The 16,189-nt window shown below is 35.3% G+C and overlaps 1 protein-coding gene across 3 annotated transcripts in view; it reads left to right on the forward strand.

Moving 5' to 3' along the window:
* Nucleotides 1-16,189, forward strand: part of SLC18A2 (solute carrier family 18 member A2) — a 48,291-nt gene that overhangs the window by 21,927 nt on the left and 10,175 nt on the right. For all 3 annotated transcript variants that reach the window (XM_081328313.1, XM_081328312.1, XM_081328314.1), the window contains exons 8-13: nt 259-302; nt 381-441; nt 7,187-7,282; nt 11,566-11,644; nt 11,860-11,911; nt 13,499-13,562. In XM_081328313.1, coding sequence (XP_081184439.1) covers nt 259-302; nt 381-441; nt 7,187-7,282; nt 11,566-11,644; nt 11,860-11,911; nt 13,499-13,562 — 396 coding nt within the window. The remainder of the gene's footprint in view (nt 1-258; nt 303-380; nt 442-7,186; nt 7,283-11,565; nt 11,645-11,859; nt 11,912-13,498; nt 13,563-16,189) is intronic.

The raw sequence follows: 16,189 nt of genomic DNA on the forward strand, positions 1-16,189 counted from the left end.
TCACATGACCCCGGGACCTCTGTGACTGTCACAAATATGAGCCAGTTGCCAGGCGTCTGAATTTTGATTGCATGATCTTAGGGATGTTGCAATGGTTGTGTGAAAAATGGTCATAAATCACTTCTTTCAGTGCCATTGTAGCTTTGAATGGTCACTAAATGAATTGTTGCAAGTCTAGGACTTATGGTTTCATTTATAGTGTTATAGTTTAATTACAAACTAAAGAGTAAAAAGCTCCTTGTTTGTTTGTGTTTGCAGCAATACAATTGCTAGTTTTACAGCCATCTAAGATACAGCCAGAAGTAAGTACTTTGAATAACTTTTTAAAAGAATGCGTATTTCACCCTTTTTATAAAACACTTTTGTTATTATTTTAACAGAGTCAAAAAGGAGCATCATTATTGACCCTCTTGAGAGACCCATACATTCTTATTGCTGCAGGTATTTTTGAATTTTACATAGTTGCATTTTTAAAGTATATGGCTGTTTTCTGAATTTGAGAGGTCATTTGAAAAATGAAATAAAAAATATTTCACCATTCAAAACCAGATACTCTCTCCTATTACCTTCACTGCTATTCCTTCTTTTCTTCCTCCTTCTCCTCCTCCTCCTCCTCCCTCTTCCTCCTTCTCCTCCACGGATAAGTTCTGTGTTGCAGCTAATCACTATTTTTACTTTTGAAGAAAGTTTATTTCAGAGTTAGTGCTATTTTATTTACTTTTTTTATTTATTTAATCCCATTTATTTCCCGCCCTTCTCCGAAGACTCAGGGCGGCTTACAATCTAAGCACAAATCAATGTGCTTAGCAATATTTCCAGCCCTTTTAAAAAAAAGTAAAATTATCTTTGGTAAACTCAGGTGGAATTGAGTTCAGGACATGTGGTGAGTGGCAAGAGAATTATTCATGCTAATTAGGAATCACAAAGAAAATCCTACATCCCAGGTAGCAAAATTTATGCAACAAAGCTTTATAGAACCATTCATGAACTTCTCTATATGGTTGTCAGATTTAGTATAGCATTATTTTTTTCTCTGGTGTTTCTTAAGAGTTCCTTAATGAGAAGTTTAGTGATATTGTATTTCCTACTACCCTGGTTTCTGATTTTTCTCTCTGACAACAGCAAGCACTAGTTATATTCTTTTTGCGTTTCCAATTTTTAAACCCTCCTCTGCCCCAGATTTATACTATTTTTAGGTCTCTTCAGTTAGATAACCCCAGAACCCATTATTTCTTCACAATTATCCTTTTTGTTCTATGCTTTTTGTTTTCATGTTGTTGTTGTTGCTGTTGTGCAGTTTTCTTCAGGGTGACCCGAAGAAGTGATTGGTCACTTGTCCCAATTATCTGCCCTTAGCTTTTTTTTTCTGGAGATTTTGTGCAGCTGTACACGTGTACATTTTAAGTGGAGTGAATGAGAATAATAACAAATTATAATAACAAATAATAACAAATTGTTGCACAGAATTTGTATCTAAATTGCTAGGCCCCTTGAGCAATAGGACATACAAAACCATTATACCACTTACTAAATAATTAGGAAACTACAGCCATGATAGCAATACACAATTATGTCCTTTCAAAGTATACTAAACTGAAATTTTTATATCGCTGTGTTTGTCAAATACTACTGAAAAGTTTTTGAATTAATTCTTCTGAGTGTTGATTTACATGCAGCTGGCCTCTTCCCAAGAGCTTTTTGGTGTTACAAAAACTAGGCTGGAAAATTTTAACTAGACATACTTAAATATCATTTAAATTAAAGGAACATGATTCTTTTGGAAGAAATATTCATTAATTTTAATTGTAACCTACAGTTTTCTTATTTTCCCCTTGTATTAAACTTAAAAATATACATTCTTTATCATATTTCTTGTGTGGAATTCTATTAGATGTGCACTACTGGAGTGGGTCAAACCTCTGGTTGAATATATGAACTGATGTCTACTATCCTCAGTCATAATTCATAGCTCTTCCAAGAGCATTCCAGTGATTTCCTTTGATTTTGTTTATATTTTCTACTGCCTTCCCTTTTTGTTTCCTTCAACCTTGTCAGACAAATACTAGCTTCATCTACACAACTAAAGTATGTGAGTTTCTGTTTGCTGAACATTAGCTTGAAGAAGCAATCCAACCTTATTTGTCAGGACCAATTAACTGAAACATACCCATGGACAGGCATAAAAGCCTTAAATGCTTATATACAAATGCTCAAAGCTTGGGATCAAATAGGGTGAACTAGAAGCAATAGTACACGAGGGAGAGTATGACATAGTTGGTATTACAGAAACCTGGTGGGACAAAACCCATGAATGGAATGGACTGATGGATGGATATAAATTGTTCAAAAGAAACAGGTCTACAAAAAGAGGAGGAGTTGCACTATATGTAAGACAACACTACATATCTATAGAAACACACATGATCAAAGATAAAATCTCTCCAGAATGCATATGGGTCAATATAAAAGAGAGAAAAAGTGACATTACCGTAGGTGTATATTACAGGCCACCCAACCAGTCAGAAGAAATAGATGAACTCTTTGCCAACCAGTTAACAAATGTATGTAGGAAGCATGCCACAATAGTAATTGGAGACTTCAACTATCCAAATATCAACTGGGAGACAAACTTTGCAGCGAGCAGATCAAACAGATTCCTAACCAACCTAGCTGACAACTTTGTCATCCAAAAGGTGGAGTAGGGAACTTGATGTAAAACTATACTGGACTTAATTCTAACTGATAGAGAAGTAGTGATTAAGGGAGTTGAAGTTGCCGGAACCTTGGGCGAAAGTAACCACATCATACTGGAACTTAATATAATGCAAACACTAGCAACAGAAAACAATCCAACCAGTGTCTTGAACTTCAAAAGAGCTGACTTTAACAAACTCGGAGAGAACCTAGGAAAGATCCCATGGATGAAAATCCTAAAGGAGAAAACAACTCAAGAAGTGTGGAAAACTCTGAAAAATGCGATCATAAAAGCCCAGACCAGCACAATACGACTGAAAAATAAAAACAAGAGATTCAAGAAGAAACCAGCATGGCTGCTCAAAGATCTCTCTGACAAACTGAAAGACAAAAAGGACAAATACAAAAATGGAAAGAGAGGCACATAACTAAGGCCGATTATCAGCAGACAGCCAGAACATGTAAAGATAAAGTCAGGAAAGCAAAGGCTCAGAACGAATAAAGACTTGCAACAAAAATCATGGATAATAAAAAAAGTTTCTTCCAACATATTAACGAAAAGAAAAAGGTCAAGGAAACTGTAGGTCCACTAAAGACAGATGATGGCAAGGAAATAACAGGCAACAGGGAGAAAGCAGAGCTGCTTAACTCATACTCTACATCAGTCTTCACACAAAAAAACCCATAGCCCAACAAATAAAAAAAAACCACTGCAAAAGACAAATTAGAAACAAAAATTAAAATAAGCAAGAAAATGGTAAGAGAACACCTATCCGACCTCGATGAATATAAATCACCGGGGCCTGACAGATTACATCCCAGAGTTCTGAAGGAGCTGGCAGATGTTATCTCAGAACCTTTGCACCATATCTTTTAAAAATCCTGGAGCACAGGGGAAGTACCTGAGGATTGGAAAAGGGCTGATGTGGTTCCCATCTTCAAGAAAGGCAAAAAAACAGACCCAGGAAACTACAGACCAATCAGTTTAACATCAATACCTGGGAAGATCCTAGAAAAGATAATCAAAAAACAGATCTGCAAACAACTAGAAGCAAACAAAGTTATAACTAATAGCCAGCATGAGTTTGTTAAAAGCATATCATGTCAAACCATCTTATTTCATTCTTCGACAAAGTGACTAAACTAATAGATCAGCAAAATACTGTGGACGTAGTACAGTATACTTAGTCTTCAGTATCTAGTTCAGTGGTCTACTTGATAAAGTAGATCACAACCTACTGCTTGGTAAGCTAGAAAAAGTGGAATAGACAACATTACCACCAGATGGATCTGTAGCTGGCTGGCAAACGGTACTCAAAGAGTAGTCCTCAATGGCACTACATCCACATGGAGAGAAGTAAGCAGTGGGGTACCACAAGGTTCTGTCCTAGGCCCAGTACTCTTCAATATTTTCATCAAGGACTTAGATGAGGGAATTGAGGGGGAACTCATTAAATTTGCAGATGACACCAAACTGGCAGGAGTAGCCAACACCCCCAAAAACAAACTCAGGATCAAAAAAGATCTTTTTAAGACCTGGCTTAAAAACAGTAACTGTAAGAGGGACCTTGGAGTCCTAGTGGACGATCACTTAACTATGAGCCAGCAGTGTGCAGCAGCCGCCAAAAAAGCTAATACAATCCTGGATTGTATAAACAGAGGCATAGAATCAAGATCACGCAAGGCATTGGTACCACTTTATAAAACTCTAGTAAGACCACACCTAGAATACTGCAGCCAATTTTGGTCACCATATCATAAAAAAGATGTTGATAGTTTGGAAAAAATTCAGAGAAGAGCAACTAAGATGATCAAAGGCCTGGAAACTAAAACACACGAAGAACGGCTGCAGGGTTTGGCTAGTCTAAAGAAAAGAAGAAGTAGGGGAGACATGATATCAGTATTCCAGCATTTGAGGGGCTGCCACCAAGAAGACGGGATCAAGTTATTCACCAAAGCACCAGAGGGCAGGACAAGAAACAATGGTTGGAAACTGATCAGAGAGAGAAGCAACCTGGAACTAAGGAAAAACTTCCTGACAGTGAGGACAATTAACCAGTGGAATAGCTTGCCCCCAGAATCATGGGCACTCCATCACTGAAGATTTTTAAAAAGAGGCTAGGCACTTATCTGAGATGGTATAGGTTTTCCTGCTTGAGCAGGGGGCTGGATTAGAAGACCTCCAAGGTACCTACCAGCTCTATTCTATTCTATTCTTTTGTGTGGAAATCCCTGGGGGAGGAATTATATTGCATGGTAATAATTACTCTAGGAGTTATTTTAAATAATAATTAGGTGTAAAAATATGAATGCCAAGTTGCAATGCCAAGTTGTAAATCATTGAAGCGTGAGGGCAAAACACCAGTGCCCCAATTCTCTCTTCCTGGTATTTTGTTCCCTTTTTATAGCTTTCTAATTTGATTATGTGTGAAGCATTTTGATTCAAAATTGATTGGTAAATCAAGCAAACCTCAGCCTGTGGATCGTTTTTGGGTTTACTTGGCAAATTATATTCCTCTTAAACCATATGTATTCTAGGGAAAGCTACCGTAAATTCTCTTTCTCCTTTTCTGTGGGAAGAAATGAGGTGTTTGAGACTATAATGAAACCAACTGTTTTCCCAAGTGGATTTATGTTTGTATGTTAATCATAAAGTTTAATTTTCAATTTTAGTCTAATTTAGACTGGGCTGTAGTGTTATTTTCTCTTGAATAGCCTTATCTTTATAGAAAAAAAACAACACAATGTGAGAGAACTGGATATCTCAGATAGATGCATGAGGGCATATTCAGAGATAACAAAATATTATGAAATGAAAATTATTCAGGTATGTACTCGGGGTAAATGTATTACCTCAGTGACCTAGAAAGCTTAATCCTATTGGCTATTTATCAAGTTGCTTATAGTCATTCTACATTAGTGAATATGTCTCATTAAGACATTCTACATTAGTGAATATGTCTCATTAAGATTGGGATGTGTGTATAGCTGTGTTCAGTGCTTTTTTTGTAAAAGAAAAAGGTGCCGGAACTCACACATGTCATACAACCCGCCTTGCCTACCCTACAAGGTTCCATCCAAAAAAGGTGCCGGAACTCCGTTCTGAGCGTTCTATGAGGAAAAAAAGCCCTGGCTGTGTTTATGTCAAATACTTTTCCTTAGAACTGATTCTCAGTTAATGCTCTTGTTATGGAGTAAATGATTCAACATTAGCTTCCAACATTTTAATACTAATTTTGTTTATGTTGATCTCTATAAGTTATAAAAGCAAATATTAGCTAAGGTTTGGAATAAAAGTATTTAAAAAAGGAGAAAAAAAGAGGACTCTTAAATGTAGAAATGGTCACTGACCATCCTTGCCTTATGGTATAACACGGTGCCAGAGTACTTGTCATCCACATCATTTTACATTAACAATGTTTTAAGCAAATTTATAAAAATAAAAAATATTACAATATTTTAAAATCTTGAGAAAATTTTGCAGTCTCACAGGACAGAGCTGTTGTTTTTCTGCAAGAAGACATCAGAACTTTAAAAAAGCAAAGTTTTTTCCCCAAGTTCTGATATCTTAGGTACAACATCATCATCTTTACAAGAAAGAATTGGATTCTTGTTCCTTGCCCTTAGGCACATGGGTGAGAGCACATCAAGGTTTAAGATACACTAAATAGACAGCCTAATACAATTTGGCATATTTGAACAAAGAATGACAGCAGTGGTCATTTTATTGCTGAACTGTGTGATAAGAGAGCCTTTTCTTGGGCAAAAGCTATGATATACTAAATGAAGTGTAAAGGTTTAAAAGGCATCACGACCTGAGTTTTCAGTTAAGTTTTTATTGTTATCAAAATGCTATAAACTGTTTTAAAACTCATCCCATGAGTGGTATAAGACCAAGTTACAGAATATGAAGATTTTCATGTAAAAAACTTTATTGCTCCATAATGTGCTGTAAGAGAAAGTCTATCAGAAATATCAGCACACTTGCTATATTTGATTCTACTTGTAGGGAATGTGGCTACTGTTTTATTTTGGGGTAAATAATCAACAAGACTTTATTTCCTTGTTTTCCTTCTTGTGCTCATTCTCAAGTATTGTATCAAATAAAATTTCCATCTGAAAATTGGAAGTATTACATACATATATAAATATTTTATTAAAAATGTGCACGTTATCATTGCGTCAGTAATAGCAAAACTATTTGTATTAAAAGTTGTGCATTGCAATATTTTCTAAACATCATAACACATTGTACTCCATGTCTTTGACATAGTGTGCTGCTTATTGTCTCATTTTTGAAGGAGTGGAACTTTTATGAAATTACAGGATTAAATGTTTTCCCTATCCTAGCAATTTAAATATAATCATTGTTGTACATTTGACAAGCAACTCTTCAAACTGCATTTTTTTCATGTCAGCGTAGCTCTTTCCAGGTATTGATTAGAATTTAAGTGAAATAATTCCAGAAATCTATTTTTCATTTCTTTTCCAGGAGCAATATGTTTTGCAAATATGGCAATTGCTATGCTGGAACCAGCTTTACCCATTTGGATGATGGAGACAATGTGTTCAAGCAAATGGCAACTGGGTAAATTGCAGCAAAATCTTAGCTATTTTATTTTTGATCCTAAGTGTATGTGATTGCCTTCTCAAAATTGTTAATCATACATGTTCAGTTTTTATTTTTGAAATCTGTATTTAGCCAATAGAATGATTATCAGACTTCTCGTACCTTATGCATTATGCATTGGAAAGCATGAGACTGTGCAGAATTTCAAAGGGGTGCCCTGTTTTATCAGATATTTAATGAAACCAGATATTTGTGGATTCTGTGGAATAAAAACAGTCCCTTTTACAATGCTTTGCAATGCCATGCTTAGGAGAGGGAACTAGTCATGCTGCTTCATTTGGGTGACTTAGCTGCTGTTTATGAAAAACTGAAATGAAGGCCTTCCCCATATGAGTAAATGCAACATGTTTTCCTGAGGCAAGAGCCCAACTGTGGCAGATTGTCCATGATGTACTGTACACATTCCTTATAAAGAGAAAAATAGGAATGCTACATAATGTATGCTACACCTGCATAATAGCTTTACTCAGTGGAGGTTTTCTGAACATTGGAATATTCCCTTAGAAATAGATAGCAATGGCAGCTTACGTACTGATTCATAGTGCTTTACAGCTCTCTCTAAGCAGTTTACAGAGTCAGTGTATTCCCCCCAACAATCTGGGTCCTCGTTTTACTGACCTCAGAAAGATGGAAGGCTGAGTCAACCTTGAGTTGGTTAGGATTGAACTTCTGGCAGTGAGCTGAATTAGCCTGCAACACTGCATTCTAACCACTGCGCCACCACAATTCCTATACAATTAGATAACATTTAACTACATTTGCAAAATTATATATACACCAAATTCTTCCTAACTTCTGAATAATAGTTCCACTCTGGGCCATGTGACTAAAATAGCTTGGAGTAGAGCAGTCACCACAAGAGCCGTGGTGGCGCAGTGGTTAGAACTGCCAGGAGTTCGATCCTGACTGGCTCAAGACTGTTTCAGCCTTCTATCCTTCTGAGATTGGTAAAATGAGGACCCAGATTGTTGGGGGGGGGGGCAATATGCTGACATTAGGAAACCACTCAGACAGTGCTGTAAAGCACTATGAAGCTGTACAGAAATCTCTATGCTATTGCTATTCCAAGTTGCTGCCTGAATGCTTTTCCCACAGAAAAGCACTGGATAAATTTTCTTTGAACTTTTTTTCCCTTTTAACCTGAGCTAGCCTATTTTCCTGTTCAACCTTTCTTTTGCTGGATTCTCACTTACATCAGACGTGATTCTATTTTGTTTCTTGTTCAAAAGGTTGTACAAATAGAGATCTGTTTGTTAAATACAATAGCCTATCAGTTCTGCAGCACATTTGCTAATATTATCCAGCTGACGTCTCAGAAAAAGTCCCTTATTAAAGACTTTAGTAAACTTAGTCATGGGATAATTTATGGATTGCTCACTATTTAGAAAATAGAAAATAAAAATTAGGAATAAATGGACAGTTTTCTAAGTGAGGGAACTAAAACATAGAATCCCTTCTGTTTGGGAACAGAAGCTTTAAATGCATTAATCAGAGCTATTAATGTGTCCCCATTAGCAGATAAACCAAACTGTTCACAGTACCAACAGTGATTGTGAAGAAATCCAGAATGAGCTCTTTAAATAGGTGACTGATCAATCAAGTGATAAATGCAGATCAATTCATGTATATGAAATGATGACCCAACAGTGCTTTTTCCAAAAGGCAACTGGACTTCTTTGTTTTGTGTTTGCTTTGAAAACATTTTGCTTCTCATCCAAAAAGCTTCTTAACCTCTGAAGGAGGAGGAGCAGAAACTGAAGAAGCTTCTCTGATGAGAAGCAAAACATTTTCAAAGAAAAAGGCAAGATTGTGTTTCTGGGAAAAGCACTTTGGGACAAGTGGATGACCTAGAATGATTGAGAGTCTTCATAGACTTGTGTGAAATGATGCATCTTGGGACCCCAAAGCCCTTATATACACAGATGGAATATGAATTGATTGTAGTTCTCAGGGTCACAAAAGATAGCTTTATAAAAAGGCCAACTCAGAGTCAGAACCAAAGCCTTTCAACCTAACCTTGTCCAAACCTAAACAGATTCATTTTGGCTTTCCTAAAATGGGAATTTCAAATATTTTGAACAATTAGGGTTTGAACAAAGACAGATCTCCTTAATTGCTGAGTTAAGATGTTTACTGTACAACAACTTTAAAAAAGCAATTCTATGCTAGGGATCTTTATAAAAGGCATTTGACTTTTTCAAAGTTGCTGCACAGAATCTATATCTTAACTGAGCAATTGATCATATAGTGTGGTCCAGTGAATTGTTGACATTTTTCACGACTAGCATTTTGATATATATATATATATATATATATATATATATATATATATATATATATATATATATATATATATATATATATATATATATATATATATATATATGTATATATATATATATGTATGTATATATATATATATGTATATATATATATATATATATATATATATATATATATATATATATAAATATATATGTATATATGTATATATATATATATATATATATATATATATATATATATATATATATATATATATATATGTATGTATATATATATAGATATAAATACAGAAATGTTTAATGTTAAATATGCTGGTTTAGTGTTGAATTATATACAGAAATTTGAAATCTGACTGTGTGGAATTTGATGACCATGCATGATTAGGTGACTAAAAGAATAATACTGAGAAATTGAAAAAGTGATAATGTTCCAGATATCAAGGGTTTGCATCATATCTATTCTTGAAAAGGCAGTATTTGTTATTCTAAACAATCAATGAAGCAATGTGTTCTTTTTCTGGCATAGATGTTATTGCAAAAATATTTTGTAACTGATTGTAACACCATATGGTATATTTGCAAACCAGTGACTAAGTGTAATACTATATAAAATAGAATATGTTCATTTTCTTTCCCCTCCTTTTTTCCTCTTTCTTGTTTTTTTAATCATTTTTATTTGTGTAGGTTGTTCAGTTTAAATTTATTATAGTTATCTTGGTATTTTCCTTGTATTTTTGAAAAACAAAAGATAAAAAATAAAAAAGTTTGCAGATGTATGGCATGATGCATCTGGAATACTGTGTATTGGTCACCATTTCGGAAAAGAAAAAAATAGAAGAAAAAAGTGTAAAAGAGAATAACCAACTGCTCAGAAAACTTTCCCTGTGAGAAAAGGCTACAATTTTTAGGAGTCTTTTGTTTAGAAAAAAGGCAACAGAGAAAGGATATGAATGACATATATGAAATCATGCATACCATGTAGAAAGAGAACAATAATATATTTTTTCTCCCTTTCTCAAAACATTAGGACCAGGGCCCAGCTGATTGGAATGAGATTTAGAATGGGTATACGAAATTACCTTTTAACAGAATGCATAGTTAACATGTGGGATTTGTTACCATAAGGCAAAGTTACAGTCACTAACTTGCATGGCTTTAAAAGGAGGATGGATACATTCATCAAGCATTGAACATACATGTTACCTCTAAATTGGGGGATACCAATGTCAGTTATAGGGCCACAAGAAAAAGAGAGGGATAGGGTTTCTGGATGCATCCCTAAAAGTACTTGTTTAATAAAACAAACCGTGGCCTGATTTAACAGGGCTACTAAAGAAAACCCTGCTGATTCAGACCAAAGGCCTATCAAGTCCAGTATTCTGTTTATAATGAATGAATAGGAAATCCTACAAGTAGGATGTGATCAATAGAATAACATTCTCTCTTGTTGCCAGTAACAAGTATTCAATACATTATATAGCAACAATGGACTGATATCCATATTCTCCATGTATTATTTTGTGTTTTATAAACTGGGATTTCTAAATATTATAGAGTAATTTATAATCTAATTCTAGGGGGAAAAATCAGTTATTAGTAAATTATTTCTTACTTTTCAGTTTAATTCACCTTTTAAAAAAATTTATTGACACTCATTAATATGTCTTATTTTTTTTTGTTCTATAGCTGCATATACCCCTTCACCTACACAGGACCATGAATTTAGGAGAACACTTTTGAAAATATAATTATAGTTTAAATCTGATAGATTGTCTTGTATGAGATTATAAAAGACTTGAAGTAACCCGGATATTAAAGGGTATTTTATTTTATTTGGTTCAGACCGTGGACCTTCATTAGATGTGTTCTAATAAAATTGGCTGTGTCTAAAGGTATTAGTTTTTCCTTTGCTTCACTGAAAGCAATGTTGATAAGACACTCGTTCATATTTTTCAGGCGTTGCTTTCATTCCAGCCAGTATCTCTTATCTGATTGGAACAAATCTTTTTGGGGGCCTTGCACACAAAATGGGAAGGTAGGCTAAGTTTAAACACTGAATTCATGGACAACATGTTCTAAATGTTTGCTTCTTTCTTAAATACTAATGAAAGCATTCTGATGCATTCATAATAATAAGTAATTTTATTTTAAAGTCATATAGTGCTGTTAGCTACTATGTATTACTTCAGGAAAATACATTTGGTGTCTGTGTTTCTGGATGGCTAAAAGATACTATTTCTCCTTCCATAGGTGGCTTTGTGCCCTAATTGGGATGATAATAGTGGGAATAAGCGTTTTGTGTGTGAGTAAAAGTTGTTACTGCAAAAAATCCAATTGTTCTGCTTTATTCTTTTGTTGTGTGAAACAGTGAAGTAGGAAGCAATATCCTGCATTTAGTCAGATCTAAATACAGGTAGTCCTTGACTTACAATCACAACTGAGCAAGACAATTGTTAAGGGAGTTTTGTCCCCTTTTATGACCTGTCTTGCCACTGTTGTTAAGCGAATCACTGCTATTGTTCACTTAGTAACACAGTTGTTAAGTGAGTCTGGCTTCCCCCTTGACTTTGCTTGTCAGAAGGTCACAAAAAGTGATCACATGACCCCAGACTCTGCAACCATTATAAATATGAGCCAGTTGCCAAGCAGCTGAATTTTAATCATGTGACCATGGGATACTGAAACATTTCATAAATGTGAAAAATAGTGATGTCACTTTTTTCAATGCCATTGTAACTTAAGACGATCAGTAAATGAACTCTTGTAAGTTGAAGACTACCTGTAGCTCATAAAAATTAGGTGGGAGGGGGCTGCTTGAAAATTTAAGTTTAATTTAGCTTTTTACTTTCAACTTTGATTTGTTTTAATCATGTATTATTGAATAAACTGTAGCAGCTTAGTTCACACATTTTATAAGCTGTAAAATTGTTTAAAATTATTTTTATGGGTTTTTTTTACAACAAACTGGAATATTTTCCCCTAATATACATAACAATTGTGCACTTGAATAAATTGTCCAATATTTTTTCTGTGTAGATCCTCTAGCACTTACGGTATCTTTTCTGTGTATATTTTCCTACTGCAGGTTTTTAAAATGCACATTCCTGGTTGTAAACCAATTTAAATATATAATCTTTAAAAATATATAAATACTGCTATTTGCATGTAATGTTCATTACTGTATCTTTTTGTCATGCACTTTTTATCTGGGCAAACAAATGATTACAGCATTTCCAGTGAAATATTCTTTTACATCTCAAAATGCAGCCAATTCATTTTCTTGCCCTCATTCATGAGAAAAATAATTATAAAAAATGAGCTATACCCTCTTGATTCTATTATTCTTTTAATTTGTGTCAGGAACACTTAGAAATCTTGCCTTCATTAACATTTTTAGTTTGCATTTTTCTGAACTTTAGTATTACCCTATCTTTTAATGTAATGCTACCAATTTTTATAATGATGTTGCTTTCTCATATATAAACCCAACTAGATAGACTTGAATTCTATTGAATAAATTCCATTTATTCATGCTCCAAATCTCATAGCTGAAAATTATGTAACTATGTAACTGGTGTCACTAAAATCTGTACATCATCTTTAAAGCTAAAACTTTATCCATATACTATTTGAATCTTATATCAAACATACGTGTACACTTAATCTTAATAAATTTAATGCAGGGGTCTGGGAAGTTGGCCTCACCGGCTTGCTTTTTGGGGCTCTACCAAGTAGGTGGTGCCAAAAAGTTGCAGCTGGAAATGTTAAGAGGCATGTGCCATGCAAAACTAGCATAGCCCTCAAGCTGATAGAAATTGTCTGCTCATCTAATGAAAAACACATCTAATAACAACACTTTGATACTTCATTTTGTTTCTTTTACTTCCAGGTACCATTTGCTAAAAACATATATGGACTTATAGTACCAAATTTTGGAGTTGGCTTTGCCATTGGTAAGGAAAAAAAATGGCTGAACATTTGGTTTAGAGCATGGCTGGCTGGGGAATTCTGGGAGCTGAACTCCACACAGCTTCAAGTAGCCAAAGTTTAGAAACACTGGTTTAGAGAATATGCAATGCTGCATTCTGTTATTTTAGACATGTCAAACTCGTGACGTCGCGTGACGTTGCGCAATGTGTCAGGATGGTTGTGTCATTGCTGGCAGTGGGGTGGGCGTGGCTACTGGATGACACGTCCAGCCCGTGGGCTGGCAGTTTGACACCCCTATGTTATTTGATGTGTTACACAGAAGCTTCACTTTTACATAACTATCAGTAGAGCAGTATAAGTTGTATACTGTAGATCCTGATTTCTGTCACCATTACCTTCAATGAATTTGAAAGGGGATAATAGTTTCCTGTGTAGAGATGCATCCAGGCTACTCATGCACAATTCTGTGAAATAAGGGTAGATACATGAGATACATCTTATGTTTAGGTTGGATGGTGGTAGAAGCATGGAAAAACGGAAAATAGCTCAACTGAATTTATGGGATTGGTACATGATCCCAGATAGACTACCTTATAACTCAGATTTTAATTAAACTGCAACATGTGGCATCAATTGATAATTTGAATCTCCTGCCTGTATGGGCTCTGAATACAAGAGATGTATGTATATTTTTGAAATATGTTCTTAACATAAAGAATGTGTGCCATTTTCATTACTAACAACAATTCGTAACAGTTAAGTCCAAGTTTCTAAAAAGATTGTATGCAGCAATATGCATTAGCCACTGTAACACATGGAAACCTGTGGCTTGGTTGTGGTTTCTGAAAATATATACATTAAAAACATTGCCAATAGAGCTAATTAATGTCCCTAGCAGGAAAAGATAATGCTTTACTGTTGCTTCCTTTCAAAAAGCAAATATCCTGTAATCTACAAAAGAAGTACAGTCAGTGACTATCAGTACATAAGACAGATAAGAAAACCTATCCTGTATCAGTGCAATGTTGGTAGACTACGCTGCCAATAAGAAAATTAAACAAATTTTATTGTATCATAACAGATATCACCGATGGTACAATAATTAGATATACATATGTCATTCTATAGAATATACAGTAGAGAATCTTTACAGGGTAGAGAACATGTTCAATATTTTGACATCAGTAAATAACATTGGAATAATAATAATAATAATAATAATAATAATAATAATAATAATAATAATAATAATAATAATAATAATAATAATAAGTTGGAAGGGACCTTGGAGGTCATCTAGTCCAACCCCCTGCTCAGGCAGGAAACCCTATACCATTTCAGACAAATGGCTGTCCAGTCTCTTCTTAAAAACCTCCAGTGTTGGAGCATTCACCACCTCTGGAGGCAGGTTGTTCCACTGTTTAATTGTTCTAACTGTCAGGAAGTTTCTCCTTAGTTCTAGGTTGCTTCTCTCCTTGACTAGTTTCCATCCATTGCTTCTTGTCCTGCTTTCAGGTGCTTTGCAGAATAGCTTGACTCCCTCTTATTTGTGGCAGCCCCTGAGATATTGGAACACTGCTATCATGTCACCCCTCACTCTTCTCTTCGTTAAACTACACATACCCAATTCCAGCAACCGTTCCCTATATGTTTTAGCCTGCAGCCCCCCAATCATCTTTGTTGCTCTTCTCTGTACCCTTTCTAGAGTCTCGACATCTTTCTTACATCGTGGTGACCAAAACTGGATGCAGTATTCCAGGTGTGGCCTTACCAAAGCATTGTCAAGTGGTATTAGTACTTCACTTGATCTTGATTCTATCCCTCTGTTAATGCAGCCTAGCACTGTGTTGGCTTTTTTGGCAGCTGCAGCACACTGCTGGCTCATATTTAAGTGATTGTCTACTAGGACTCCGAGATCCCTCTCACAGTTACTACTATTGAGCAAGGTACCACCTATACAATACCTGTGCATTTGATTTTTCCTGCCTAAATGTAGAACCTTACTTTTTTACCATTGAATTTCATTTTGTTATATAGTGCCCAGTGTTCGAGTCTGTCCAGATCCTCCTGTATCTTAAGCCTATCTTCTGGAGTATTGGCTATTCCTGCCAGCTTGGTGTCGTCTGCAAATTTGATGAGTTCCCCATCTATCCCCTCACCCAAATTGTTAATGAAGATATTGAAGAGCACTGGGCCCAGAATAGAGCCCTGGGGCACCCCACTACACACTTCCTTCCATGTAGATGCAGTTCCATTGAGGACCACACGCTGAGTACGGCCTGTCAGCCAGCTACAAATCCATCTGGTGGTGATGCTATCTAACCCACATTTTTCTGTCTTATCAAGTAGTAGGTTGTGATCTACTTTATCAAATGCCTTACTGAAGTCCAAGTAAATTATATCTACAGCATTCCTCTGGTCCACTAATTTTGTCACTTGGCCAAAGAATGTGATAAGATTTGTCTGGCATGATCTGTTTTTGACAAACCCATGTTGACTTTTAGTGATGACTTTGTTTGTATCTAGGTGTTCGCTGATTTGTTGTTTGATTATCTTTTCCAGAATCTTCCCAGGTATTGAGGTCAGGCTGATAGGTCTGTAGTTTCCAGGATCTATTTTTTTTCCCTTTTTGAAGATGGGAACTACATCA

This window comes from Vipera berus (genome assembly GCF_964194415.1).
Source record: "Vipera berus genome assembly, chromosome: 5".
Classification (NCBI taxonomy): domain Eukaryota; kingdom Metazoa; phylum Chordata; class Lepidosauria; order Squamata; family Viperidae; genus Vipera; species Vipera berus.